At 41.1% G+C, this 13,862-nt stretch overlaps 1 protein-coding gene across 2 annotated transcripts in view; it reads right to left on the bottom strand.

The window, feature by feature from the left end:
* The window catches only part of LOC120824210 (contactin-associated protein-like 4), a 48,225-nt gene extending 40,466 nt beyond the window's left edge, over positions 1-7,759 (bottom strand). Inside the window, exons 1-2 of one of the 2 annotated variants that reach the window (XM_040184871.2) lie at positions 7,504-7,759; positions 2,255-2,365 (exon numbers count right to left, since the gene is read on the bottom strand). In XM_040184871.2, coding sequence (XP_040040805.2) covers positions 2,255-2,365; positions 7,504-7,615 — 223 coding nt within the window. In that variant the 5' untranslated portion in view covers positions 7,616-7,759. The remainder of the gene's footprint in view (positions 1-2,254; positions 2,366-7,503) is intronic. The other variant, XM_040184872.2, reaches the window with a different exon arrangement.
* Between the last annotated feature and the right edge of the window lie 6,103 nt (positions 7,760-13,862).

Raw genomic sequence — 13,862 nt, 5'->3', positions numbered from 1 at the left:
TATCTCAATGTTTTTTAGCCGTTACTAAACTACAATTACAGCAGACCTGATTGAGAGAGTGGCAGAACATTGCAGTGATGATAATAACAGGAACAAAAGCAGGGAAGATGTAAGAGGAGGAAAAGAAAAGGTTTTGGAGAAATGCTTGACGTCATTGCAGAGTTCAGCTCCTCACCTCTGCTGATACTTGCACACGAGCAGTCGGCCAATTAGGCCAACCGGGTTTGCACTGCCAAGCACGACTGGCCTGATTATTTTCTTACTTTAAGGAATGACAGAGTTAAGGTCTGTGGTTTGCCTTTTTTATGTGATGTCAGTTAATGAGATTCAGCTATTTCTTGATTAGATAACAAACAATATCCTAAACACTCAAACTCTGATGAAAGCACCAGTGAATCCTTTACCTGCTGATATTGGCTGGTTGAGTGCAGACTCGACACACATGGGTCAAAATTAGCAGAGCTGTTCAACTTACAAGCCTTTAATTGTAAAGAGTTGATCCACTTGGGCAATTCTCGAGTAGTGTAGTTTAAATAAATAATACTTGTCACTTTTGGGGAAATAAAGACCCCTGAGCATAATGAAGTGATTACTGAAACCATCGGCTCTGTTCATTGAGCCTCTCTAGCCTCTAACATTGTGCCGTTTCTTAGAGTAACCTATGGCCTCGACCTCACGTTGCGCTAAATGTCTGCTTTGCACATTGTTGAGCATCTAGGAGAAGTAATATTACATGTCTGTGCTGTTGGGAGCGTTTAGTGTCCAGCCTTCGCCTGCACTGTAAGTGGGCATTATCATAATGGGATTAAATGCCATGTGTGAACATTCGCGTCAATGCCAACCCCCATATGGGACTAACTGGCAGCACTGAGGGCCAGTGGGAGTTTTGTATCCTCCATCTCCCAGCTGGCAATTTGGCTTCTGATTTTAAGAGTTTGTTATAACTACTTTGTGACGAACAAGACATTTTCTTGTCTACTAGTTATGTAGTGTACGCAACATTTTGAATTCTAGTAACATACCTAACACTAAACAATTCAATAGAGGCAGAGGGAATAATCTCTGCAGATACAGTCAGCTCTATAAATTGGTTTTCACCGCGTTGTATATCTTTGAAATAAACAATGAACTACACAACAAGCAGCCAGTCTGAGTCTCCCAACTGGGAGTTTCTTATGATTTTGGTAACGTGGAATACTACAGTGGATGATATTGTGACTTTATCGTTGATATTAGAATTGAGTAAACTTTACTCACTTTAACGAGTAGTTTTCTGTGGTTACTTTGTGTATTGTGATTATAGCTGGATTATACCTGTGCTCCAATTCAACCCTTCATTGTTAATTAATGTGAAATAGGACTTTGACTATTGACATATTGAGTGAACACAGATTATGAGACTCAATCTGTAGTTTGGTTAATGACGTTGAGGAGAAGAATTGTCCCGGCTCAGAAGACTGTTTTCTTTTACTTGCGGTTTGCTTCTGTTTTGATGTATTTGAAAATGTAATATGAAGCAATCTTGAAGTAAATATTGCAGATTTCCTTCGACTTGGTAAAATATGATTAACAATGGACAATAAACAAACAAGGATCTGAGACAAAATTGTCAACCTCTGCTGCAGGATCGGCTGCAGAAAGCCAAGAAATGAGCACAATAATTTCCTATCAATTTCCTACAATGTGTTGGTATGCGTGCAGGGAATTCACTGTGCAGCCCTTACAATAACGCAATGCTGATTTATCTTCAAGTTTGTCATACTTTATTACAGTTGGAGTAAAAGATTTTCCACTGTGGCTCTTCAGTCGGTAACTGAGCTCTGCGGAAATAGAAAAATCTGCCTCCTAAAAGCTCCAAAGCCGGCAATTATTTACCTTTAAGTGGAGGCATATTTTTTTGTTCGTTCATACCGTGAACGAAAGTAAAGATTAAATAAAGAGATAAAAAAGGAGACCGAAAACCTTAGAACTTCTGTCTCATAAAATGACAATCTTATTAAAAATGCATTTACTTATTTAGCATCTGAGCTGTTGGCTCAGATACTAATATGACGTTTTGTTTCTCTTGTTTACCAGATAGTCTTTCATCCCCTGCCTTTTTCAATATGAAGTACAGGCACAAAGTCCAGCAACAATGAACGTGTGACTCATTGGAAATCAGAGCATTGATTATTTACCACAATAAAATCCATCTATAAATGTGCACTATGGGTTGTTGAATGAATTAAGCACATATCAACGAAGGATCCCTCACCTTCCCTCCTGTTGACCTTAGCAAAGACGGGCCCATGGCTGCTGGTCAGCTGGGAGGAGCTTCTGAACGATGGCGGGGGCAGACTGCCCACCAGCGGGCTGTCACACGCCTCTGTTAAGCAATCACAAAGCAGAATCACGGATAGCTGGATTGGACCTATGGATTGATATGTTGCAGTAACTTTTTTTTTACTACAACGGTGGTGAAACGCCAAGTCGTTATTCCACTGGACAAGTTAAGCGACACGTTATACGTTCTGTCAATTCAAACATGCATGTGAAAAAAAAAAGGTCGAAGGACAGGACGAGAAATGAAAAGGGGATTGGTACTTAAAAGGATGCCATCTAGAGTAGAGGGTTTAATGTCGACTACGTCGCCCTTTTAAAAACTGTATTCGAAGTTATGGCAACTTCATACGTCAAGCCAGCTGTGATTGATAGCGAATTTCCAAAAGCCCTCACAAGTGCACGCACTTTACTAAGTAACGCGGCTATCCGAGCCGTGAGGCGTCAGTTTAAAGTATTTTGTTGAATCATCCAGAATTGTGTACCGGTAATCCAAACCAATAGGGATTTGGCTGAGTGACTAATATGAATCCAGACTTGAGCCCGGCAGCTTAAATGAGATGCTCTGCTGCCGGACTGACTGCTAAACTATGAGAAAAATGCTTGTTCCTCATTTCCAGCTCTTCATCTGTCTGTTGGTTGAGGCAGACCTAATAAGCAGAAATACATGATCAGACGAAATTTGCAATGCAACAAAGCAGCAATTTAAACATTTATCTGCAGTCTGGGATGTTTAATACCAAACAAACAAACCAAACGAAATATACAGAACATACATCAGTAACGAGAAGTAAGATTAAAAATCTGTGACAATGAAACGTGTCTTATGCAGATTTGCTACAATGGCTACAAGTTACATCGCTTCCACTGATGGACCTGAGGGGAGATGTATGGAGGATACGATGAGACTTCTGTTAATGGATCATATTTTTATGTATTTCCTATGCCATCTCTCATTAAGTAATTGTATTCACAAATTAAATCAATAAAGACAGTCTAATGATAATGCTTCTCTTTTTCCTGCAGCAATTCCATGGTTTGAGTTATAACAAATGATTTGATTAAGGCTACCAGACTTTTGTTATCGACTTTTGGTGGGAAACAGGAGACGCTCAGCGGTGTTTTTCGTTGTTTTGACGCATCCATCCACCTACTCCCGCAGCATACTGTGTGCCTCTATAACTAACTAATGCTATCCAATTTGATTTGTCACTTAAAAAATATACAACTTTATGGGTTACCGGTTTTCTTGGGAGGCATAGTCTCCTAATATAAACAAATACTTCTTTTAGATTTTTGTTCAGATGCTGCATTACATTTCATCATGAAAATCATTTTCCTGCTTTTTCTTTTGTTATGTAAAATGTATTGGGGTCACAGCAGAAGACATATTGTAACGGCAGAATAAAAATATACAGCAAGAAGGCAATTATAGTGAATTATGATTTGATTGTATTCTATACAAACAAAAACAAACGCTAATCGATTCAATATTCCAGGTTACTTGATAGTCACTCGGCACGATGGAACGTAAGGATTCTCATGGTGTCAGTTTAAGAAGAGACACATTGACGGAGCCAGAATTTGCCCTTTGACCCCAAGTTGAAATGGTTCTTTGTGGTCTGAATGAAATGTCTGAAGGATCAACCTTTTCAAAAATGAGAGGTCGGAAAAGAATGACGGCATAATAGAGTCTTAATGGTTAGAATTACTACTTACTGTATTTCAAGAGGCATTTACATGGAGCACTCTAATTGTACCACCCGCAAATATAAAAGCTGAATTGCAAAGGGGGAGAACAAAGCAGCAGGTTAAGTCCTCTTCAACTGTGTTAATAGTTAATCTAATTTCTGATCTGATCTGAATTGGCTGTTTAATGGATTGAGACTGAAATAGCAACGAGGGACCATGTCAAGACATTGTTGATTTTGATGATGATTTTGTTGCTGAAACTTGTACAGCTGTGCACAAGAGACCTGCAGCTCTGTGAAGGTGAGATGAGGCAAATTAATCAGACACACAACAAAAGAAAACCCACTGATGGGTGAAATGAGAGAAGGAGTTTGCAGGGTCCCTTCATGGCTTTAAGACAGACGCTTTTAACCAGGACACTGAACCAAACTCCTCCACTTCTTTGCTCTCTTTTTTTACATACTCTCCATTCCTTTGTCTTCAAACTCTTGCTGTTTTTTCCCTTTTTAAATTTTTCTGTCACAGTTCACTATTGCTATTTCAATTATATTACTTTATAATTCTAGATGAATATTTTTAACTGTACTAAATACTGTACGTCCTACCATAATATTAATACTGTAATCATGGTGCAGATCATGATTTTACGCACAACGTGTGAAGATATAAAAAGTGTTGCAATACAACGTAGATAATATATTATATTATATTATAGATAACTGCAACACCGAATACTTAATTCAATTAAATAAATATTTCCGTTTCCTGAAAGAAAGGACCCTTCTTGACTTTAGAGAAATGAACAAAATCTGATGAATTCACGTTACGCCAACATCATTAACAGTGTGATTTTGGCTGATAGCTGACGCCTGCAGTGTCTACGATACTCATGCTTCATAATGTGAACTCAGCACAATGTGGCTGATTCCTGGACCAAAAACGCGTCATCTGAGATAATGACAGGGCCATTTGATGAATGGGTCTGTTTTTAAGGAGGCAGACGTCCACTGGGGAGTCGGCCTTGGGCAAATACAAAATCCCTCAGGTCACAAAAGCAGATGGATGGACCGCGGTTCTCTGTCACTTTTATCGCTTAACTACTTGTCCCTGGATACATAAATCTAGAGTCATGACTGAAAGCTCCAGGCCCACAGCAACTATACCGCCAGCACGCCCCTTTATGTAACCTTGACTTAATCAGAACCTCTTCATGACTCCACTTTGGCTAAACACATTTTCATAAACGATGCTATAAGAGAAAAGTAAGGGCCCATTTATCCTCCACTAATTTGCTCTTTCCTCAAGGCGGCCCACTAAGACTCCCCCATCTCGTCAAGCGTAAAGGACGGGGACGGGGTTTTGCAGTGAAAACTTTACGCACATTCAAACCGCATTGATTTTATTCAGAGATTTATGTGCTCTCAATGCATAACCCCCAGCTCGTTCAAATGTAATAAATTCTGATGAGACGGTGTTGTTTGAATATGAAACGGAGCTTGGCCCACATTTACATCAACTCTCCTCCCTGCAAATGTTTTAACCAACTCGTTCTCTGTCTGCCGTTGGATTTACACTGGAGGCTGGTCAGGATTCATCACTGGCGTCTCTTTTTTTTTTACCTATACTTGCTCTCTCTCCAGATCTCTTTTTAAATCACTAATTTAAGCGTGTCATGTGCACGTAGCTGTGTGTCATTATCCACATCTGCGTGATTTGTGGTGTCTGACCAAACAGGAGGCGGAAACTTGTTCAACAGGCACTTTTTCTTTTGCCTTCATTTGTGCATTGGTTGCAGGACACATCATCCAAAAACAGCAATATCGTCTGTTTGTATCGTCCATTTTTAATGAGTTCATCCATTCAGAGAAGTGAGACACCAACATTTTGGAGATATGCATAATAATGGTGTAAAAGTCTCCTGGAGGCAATTCATGGTGATATTTATAGACACAAAGTTAAAGTTTTGACTTACTGGAAAAAGAGCGTAAGAGAAGTTGTCTATACTGTCACCTGAAGTGAGGGTTGGAGAGGAATGTTTATTTACTGTGTTAACAGGAAAAGTGAGAGCGTTTTGCTGGCCTAATCTGGCCAGAGGACCAGTTGTTAAGTGGATGATAAAGACTCTGACTAACGCAATTACAATGTGCTTTAAAACATATGGTGCACAGTGGAGTGATACAGTAGATTTCAGGGTTTTTTTTATCCGTCTCTTGGAGATTGTCTAAGCCGAAAACAGACAATACGCCCATTTCACTTGAATCTGGGTCGGCTTCGTTCCATACTAACAATACAACCACAATAGCTGCTGCAGCGAAGCAATCAATACAGTTACAGTGCAAACTTCTCCCTTGTCTACACCCTCAGGGATGGGTTTTTTCAACGTGCCTATGGGGTTGTCCCCCTAAAACCTGCCTTCATTAAAACTGTCTTTCAAAGAGTAGCCATCGCAGTGGAGTGATCACTGGGTTCATGTGGGCTACAACTTTGAGAATGCAGCAATGAGTATTCCTTAAAACCTCCAAGGGGAAAATAGCGGCATGCGCAGGGACGGCAGGGGGAATAAATCTCACATTTCCTAACACGTGTAGTGAGGTAAGATCTCTCATTCCTTAATATCGGACTTCTTAAGTAGCCAGAAGCAACTTTTCATCCCTTTACCCAATAATCCACTTTTCTGAAACCTGTTCTGAGTGAAGCTCAAGCCAAAGAGCAGCAGCAGCATCCTGTGCAGCTCTGTCACAGAAAAATTGTTTATCCTTTACTACTGAAATATTCCTATAAAAACAATCTAAAATAAAAACACAACTTGGGATTGCCTGTTTAAAACTTCACAAAATCTCCTGAGGATGTGAGCAATTATTCTTTAAAAGAAAACATGAGGTGATCAGTTAAGACCCAGGAAAGATTCACAGAATAAACTGCGCACGCTATTCTTACAAAACTGGAGAAATGGTCTCAGCACTGATTAGAATGGACAATAAACTGCCTTGACTTTGGGTTTTTTGGACCCGGATTTCTTTATTTAGAAAAGCAAAAAAAGGTAAGAGAGCTATAAAACATTCATGGCATGTTCCTTGACTTTTTTTTAGGAAAAGGCTTGACCTGAATGGACCTTTTATAGATTAAGCCAAGTGGATGATAATCAGCAGATTAAAGTATTCCCTTTGTTGAAGCAAATATTGAAGCTTGTAATCTTTTGAACAACCAATATTTCCGTTGTCGGGATTAATTATAGCTTCATGAAAAGTAGCCCACATTATGTTTTTTACCATGTTCCGTTCTATTAGCTCTTATATTGAGACAAAGACAAAGAAAAACACTGAGATGTTTCCTTCTTAATGCTCTTGTTTGTCATGACAGTTTAGACAGTTAAATCTCACCGCGCAGCTATATTCTACATTGTGAGACTGAGCCCTGAAAAGCCCACTCATGTCCTAGAGCAACAATCACCCGCATCAATCCTCAGCATCATCAGCGCGCAGCGCAGCTCACCTTCTCCACCTCCTCCACCTTCTCCACCTGTCCCACAGGAGCCCAGCAGCAGCAGCAGCAGCGATGCGAGCAGCGCACTAATCCCAGCGAGCCTTTCAGTCCCCGCGGGCATGTTGGAAACGACGGGATGCTGCAGATTATCAGCCCACCGGTCGGCGCAGGGGACGTTGGCTCCGTGCGCCTCCTCCGCCTGCACGTCTCTCCCGCGTGTGCGCTCCTTCAGCTGCGCCGCGCTGCAGTGGCCACCCGCTCCTGCCACGCGGTTGAGGGGCCGGTCGGTACCCGGCGGTGGGGAGGGGGATGGGGGGAGGGGGGGGGGGGGGGGGGGTGCTCTCACATCGCCCGACAATATCAACTGTTGGAAGGAAAAGAAGGAGCAAAGGGAGGAGGAGGGAGGTCCGAATACAGCGCACCACCTCCCACGGTGAGAGCATGACTGCTTGTTGTTTGAACTCCGAATCTATATGTTGGGGGTCATCTCAAGTACCTAAAACCACTACAATTGTGGCATATCTCTGCATTAAACCAGGGATGCCTATTGTGGGATAATGGGTCCCTGTGGACACAGACATGTGTCTCCTCCCAGGCAGAAGCAGGACATCCACAACAGCGGTCGTTTTGTTTTCTCTGTGCAACCCAAATGTTACAGACTTAATTCTTTAGATAAGCAATTAAATGAGCACAAAAAGCTGCATTAAGAAAAAGTACCAATAGTACTAATATACTGGATATCTGTGTCAGAGGTCATTAGAGCGCAATGCATTTCCTCCAATGGAAGGTTTTGTTCACAAATATCCCGGGACTTTCCAATTTAGCAGCTCTTTAAAGGCGGAATTTTATGAAAATTCATACATTAGGTAAATACAGGGACAATCACCCAGACAATATTAGAAAAACAATATGCTTGTGTTCTAACTGGGATGAAACGGGGAGTCTGTGTTTCCTTGTGGAGGTCCGTATTTTGAAATTCACTCTTCTTATGACAGATGACAATGAAACTCGATTCGTCCTCACGGCTGTTACACTGACAACTACCGGATGTGTTCATTCGCAGCGGTAACTCGCTCGTTCATCTTCATTGCAACTGACTTCCTCAAAGGCCAGGAGGCAGGAAGACTGCAGGGACCCTCCAGAGTTATTTAGAATTAGTTTAACACTGAATACTGAACATTCTTCAAGTTTTTTGCGGAATTGTATCACTATTAATTAATATTGGAGGGACAACAGTTAGATAACAAGATCCACAGAGCTGAGAAGGACCGGCCTGGTGATGGAGGAAGGGGACATGGAGGCATGCATAATCTTCACCTGCTGTATGGTGTGTTTCACTTCACTGCCCATTAGGCGCAGTGAGCCCTCATGGCTTTTGCGACAGAACACCTTCCTTTCCAAACGCACCTGCGGGTTGTCAGTCAGGCTTGTATCTTGAGATCCATGGGGGGGACTGTGGGTCTGGGGGCTCCGGTAAACACGAGCTAAACAGTGTCGCCAACTGATAACTGACGAGTTCATTGGCCGCAGCGTGCCGTTGGTACGACTGAGCGGTCTGGCAATGAGTGGGTGCTGGGGTTTGAGGATTGAGGTGTGTGTGTGTGTGTGTGTGTGATGGGAAACTGGGGACAGCTTTGGCTGCCTTTATCTATGCGAGGGAAAAGTGAACAATGACAGGAAGTAAAGTGATTTGAGACGTGTGGATCGGTGCTCTACAAAATGAAACAGGAAGTGAAGTGCACGTTGTGACAGGGGCACCTCCCCCACTGGCCTGGTCCATAACCAAGCTATGACCCCCCGGTGAGCTGCGGTCGTAAATGTGGAAGAAAATGACTGATCTAAGTATCTTAGACTGAAAGCGAAAGGATGCCTCACTTCACCAAGGACAAACGTCTTGTGACCTTTGCATGCAAAGCATCATTAAGGTGGTTGAATAAACCAACGAAAGTATAAACAATCTCATTATGGTCTCGGATTGAATTCATCCATGAAAGCCTAAAATGAAAAGCTTGACTGGTCACAAGTGCTTCATCAATAATGAACAATTATCCATCTTCCTAAAGATTTAGTGCTTCAGAAAACGTAATCCCCATCAATACTTTATTTTTTTATTTTATTTTATTAAGGTGACTTCTACGGAGACAAAGTTCCTTAATACAAGCATCTCAAAAACAAGACCAATGCAACTTTAACATTTTCTGACGCTACCAAACATGTTACAGTCTGTGCCCTCCTACTATGCTTCATAGTTTTTTATAGTTCATATGTGATAAAACAATAACACATGAACAACTTCACAAGTTGTCTAAGAAACAGCAAACTACAAACTGTCACGGTAACATACCAGGGAGGCAACCGCGGAAAAGGCGTATTGGTCACGAGTCCCATGCGTCAAATAACAAACCGTTATTATATTGAAAGCAGTTGACATTCAACTTGTTATGTTCTAATTTTGTTAAACACAAGGGGGACTTGGAGTGAATGATAACCCTTCACGACAAGTGGACTCAATACACCCTCTTTTAAATGGCCGTATTTGTTTCAGAATTGTGCAGGAGTTTATATTTTGAAGCATGAGGGAATCCATCACAGCCTCACCTACAAAATAAGCCTGGCTTGAAAAAAAGTGAAGAGATTTACACATGATTTGCATACGCACGGTCATACAGGTGCGAATAGGCTCATTTTGGGGATGGATCCACTCTGCATGGCTCCAATTTCCTCATCTGTACCCCACAAATGAGCATTAACAAGACCTTAGTGGTGAGTCAGAACGAGCAGCACAGCGCCCGGTTCATTTCCCCGCTGATACAGCGTGCTGCCAACACCGATGACGCTGCTGCATGATCATATTCAACAAAGCATACACAGTTAGGAAAGATAGCTGGCAGCAGAAATGAGACCAGGCACCTGTTCATATGCAGCTATGGAAGAACTGAACTGTTTTATGCACATTTTACATTCAAACAGGTGAATGGAACCTATAATTAGTGGCAAAATGTGACAATTTGGACAGCAAGCAAAGGAAAAAAAGATTCAATGGCCATTGGCATCCATGTGTGATCACAATCGACGGCACACCCACGAAATAAGGCAGATGCAGACCCAAAGTAAACTATGTATACTTTACTCGTCCTGCACAGGTTATGGAGCGGCCACCCACGCTAACTTAACTACCAATCATCAGAGCTGCACTGTCTGACATCATCTTAGGAATGCATGATTGTTGGAACACAAAACAATCAATGAAACAACCAATTAGAACCAAAGAATCATCCCGTCTTTGCTTTGAGTATCCTTTAACAACACAGCTGAAGGGTGGTAAGAAGAAGAACACGTCTTGATTGCCCAATTATAGATCATTAATTATAGGCTTTATTATTATAAAAATGTCTTTGAGTGTCTAATAAATTTAAAACTATTATGTTGTATCTCTTGACATGACAGAGAACCAAGAAAACTATCAAAGCTAAGTAATTGTAATATATTATCTTTCTCCCTTTGTCTATGTGTCCGTTCTATTCGTCTTCTCTCCGGCATCGGTCCCTCAAGGACTTTACTCACCTTCTCCCCCCAGAAGGCTTCTGAAAAATACAAAGAGAAATTTCCTCTATCAATAAAACACGACTTCATGGGAACATAATTCCACTATCTCCGGAATTGGTTTGATGCTATTTGACCCCTTGATTATTTGTTGCCACATCGGAAAGATCTGATTTGAAAGCATTCTGCTGCGGTGTGAGAAAAGTCATTTCTGGCACATTGTGAAAATGCACTTCCTCATCTCTGCCTGCTGACTTGTTCGCTCTGAGACGCCTATAAAAGATAAAAGACTCCGAATATGAACAACTTTTATTATTGGTACACTTATTGCTACTTCTGGGCTTCATTATAATGAATATTTTCCACATTCATTTGATTTCAAAGTGCTTTTTATGGAATCTCAAAAAGAGACTGCAAAAACGCCACAACTAAAAAGGAATAAAAACTCATATAGTTACAAGAAACATAGGGAAAAAAAGTAGTCCAGTTGTTAAACCAGGCTTGACTAGTTTGCTTCTTTGTCGTCGGGGCGCAGATCTTAGTCCCAGCGGCAGCATGAAGGCTGCAGCGTGATCATAAGGTGCACAGACATTAAGTAGTTCTCGTTCATATCAGATCTGTCAAATTAACTCATTTCTCTGGCGCAGAATTGAGTTTTAGTTTCTCAGAGGCAGAGCTGCTCCGGAGGGAAAGTCAATGAGCAAAAGCAGGAAGTGTCGGCTTCCTGACTGAGTTATGAGCCCCAGTGAAAATATTATTTTATTGTATGAAGGAAATAAGTAGCTGTTTTTATGGTTCAGCAATTGTTGAATATTAAAAGGGTTCCTTTGGTTAACTGGGTTATGTATTTCGCCCTGTTCTTAGAAAGAGTTAATCGGATGCTGAGTCAAAAAGCTGATCATTTATTTACTTGTATTATATAAATGATTTCTTTCTCTGCAAAGAGGTCAGAGGTGAGGGAGGCTACACAAAAGTAGATTATTCATGCAACTGCAAGGGAACTCAGGAACTAGATTTTGAATTTATAATAAAGAACTTTTCCCTCCAAGTGCTTGCCGGGAAAAAAAGAACAAAGTCATGAAAGATGAAGCAAAAATAAAAAGTGTAAAACACAAAATTAAACATCCTAACCATCCCTGTGTTTTCATATAAGAAATGGTAAAAGGAGAGTAAAACAATTTGGATTTCTGACAAATGTATTCCTAACGCTACACTTTGGTTCAACTGTTTTTCAGCCACAGGGCAGAACAAGCAGAAACACTAACAATCTATCAGTTAGCCTGTTTCATTTTGTCCAATGTCCCCTCGTTGTGTCTTCAAGAACTCCTTAGGAAGTCAAATGCCAGATCACAGCCTTCGTGCTAAAGGCTGCAAGATGTTCACATAGCTGGTCGCTGGCTCTGTCGGACCGGCTCAGTGTCAGACGAAATGCAACACGCGGTGGGGTTTTAGATTCTCCTCGTGCAGCCGGAGACAACACCAGAGCGCTGAGCGTGAATCACAACAATACATTTGCTGGCAGTGCAACCAGAACAATGAGCTGAAAGACGCATAAGAGCTCCATGAGGCTGAGAGGAACAGCAAAGGCGCGTGATAGTGATTTGTGGGGCAGCTTTTGGTGGCAGAGGGGCTTGATTGGCGTTTGTCAGAGAACATCAGAATTGACAGGTTTGACACTGTTCGCTTCACGGATTCAAGTTCACAGTGAGCACATTGTGACAGTTACGATGGGTCTCTGTCCAGCAAGACCGCTTTGACTGTTTCATATCCATAAAACATAATAAAGCCATTAGTGACCCGTTAGATATCTTGCAGTGGGCCCTGAGGTCTCCGGGCTGCAGGGCTATGATTCAAGATTTTGGTTTTCAATGACCGTCCCCCAAGTAAGTTACTTGAATATGTTTTTTATCTATGTGATTTGTGACTTAAATGTTTTGGATTGCTTATATTAATGTGCAATTTAAGCAATTGTGATAAATATTTATTTTAAAAGGATGTGGCAGGGAGCTGAAGGTTTGTGAAAGAGTCGAGTACCACCGATATAGTGTCAGAAAACCCTGGTACTTTTCAGTCTGAATCAACTTTTATTAGTGGGCGTAGTTTTAGCTGGCTCATCTGCGTTTCTGAACATCTTCTAATATGGAATTAGCTTAGGTGGAATATAGCATGGCTAAGGATATAAACACAGCTAATTTAAATTGTACATTTTCAGCAATGACAATAAATTTGTGAATATTGATAGAAAATTTATATTATTTTAACCTCTATGGTCGAGTTCAGCTATTATGAGAAGATGAAATTTCATATCAGAGTATGTAAAGGTGGCCGTGCCTGTTGCCCTGATTGGACCTGCTCATAGGGCAAATAGACTGGATGGAAAAACAAATATCTAAACAATATTTACCATCTCCAGAGTTTTCCTAAACTAGGCCTCCAAACCCAATGTAAGAGGCAATGTGATAAAGGAATAATTACTTTAAAGTAGCCTATCCAGCTACTGCAATATCGTACCTTAATTTGCTTCTAAATGAAATGATTGACTTTGCTTTGCAGCTGTCATTGGGCCACTTTGCTATCTTCCGTCCAAATTTTTACCTGTCCTCTAACCTTTTATTCGTGACATGTATTGCTGGATTCTCAGGGCTTTTGACAGGTCAGGCAGGACAAATATGGAAAAACCTCAACATCCCTCAGTTATATTATTTGTTTATTTTCCAAACCTAGTGCTGCTCAGAGCGACATGAGATACGAGGCTTATTGCACCATGCGCTGGGTGGAAGGAAGTGCGCGTGAAATGTACAATCCGTTTTTAATCATTACCATGT

The sequence above is a fragment of the Gasterosteus aculeatus genome, chromosome 8, assembly GCF_964276395.1.
Source record: "Gasterosteus aculeatus chromosome 8, fGasAcu3.hap1.1, whole genome shotgun sequence".
NCBI lineage: Eukaryota > Metazoa > Chordata > Actinopteri > Perciformes > Gasterosteidae > Gasterosteus > Gasterosteus aculeatus.
The sequence above is the reverse complement of the archived record's forward strand: the minus strand, read 5'-3'. Positions and strand labels throughout refer to the sequence as shown.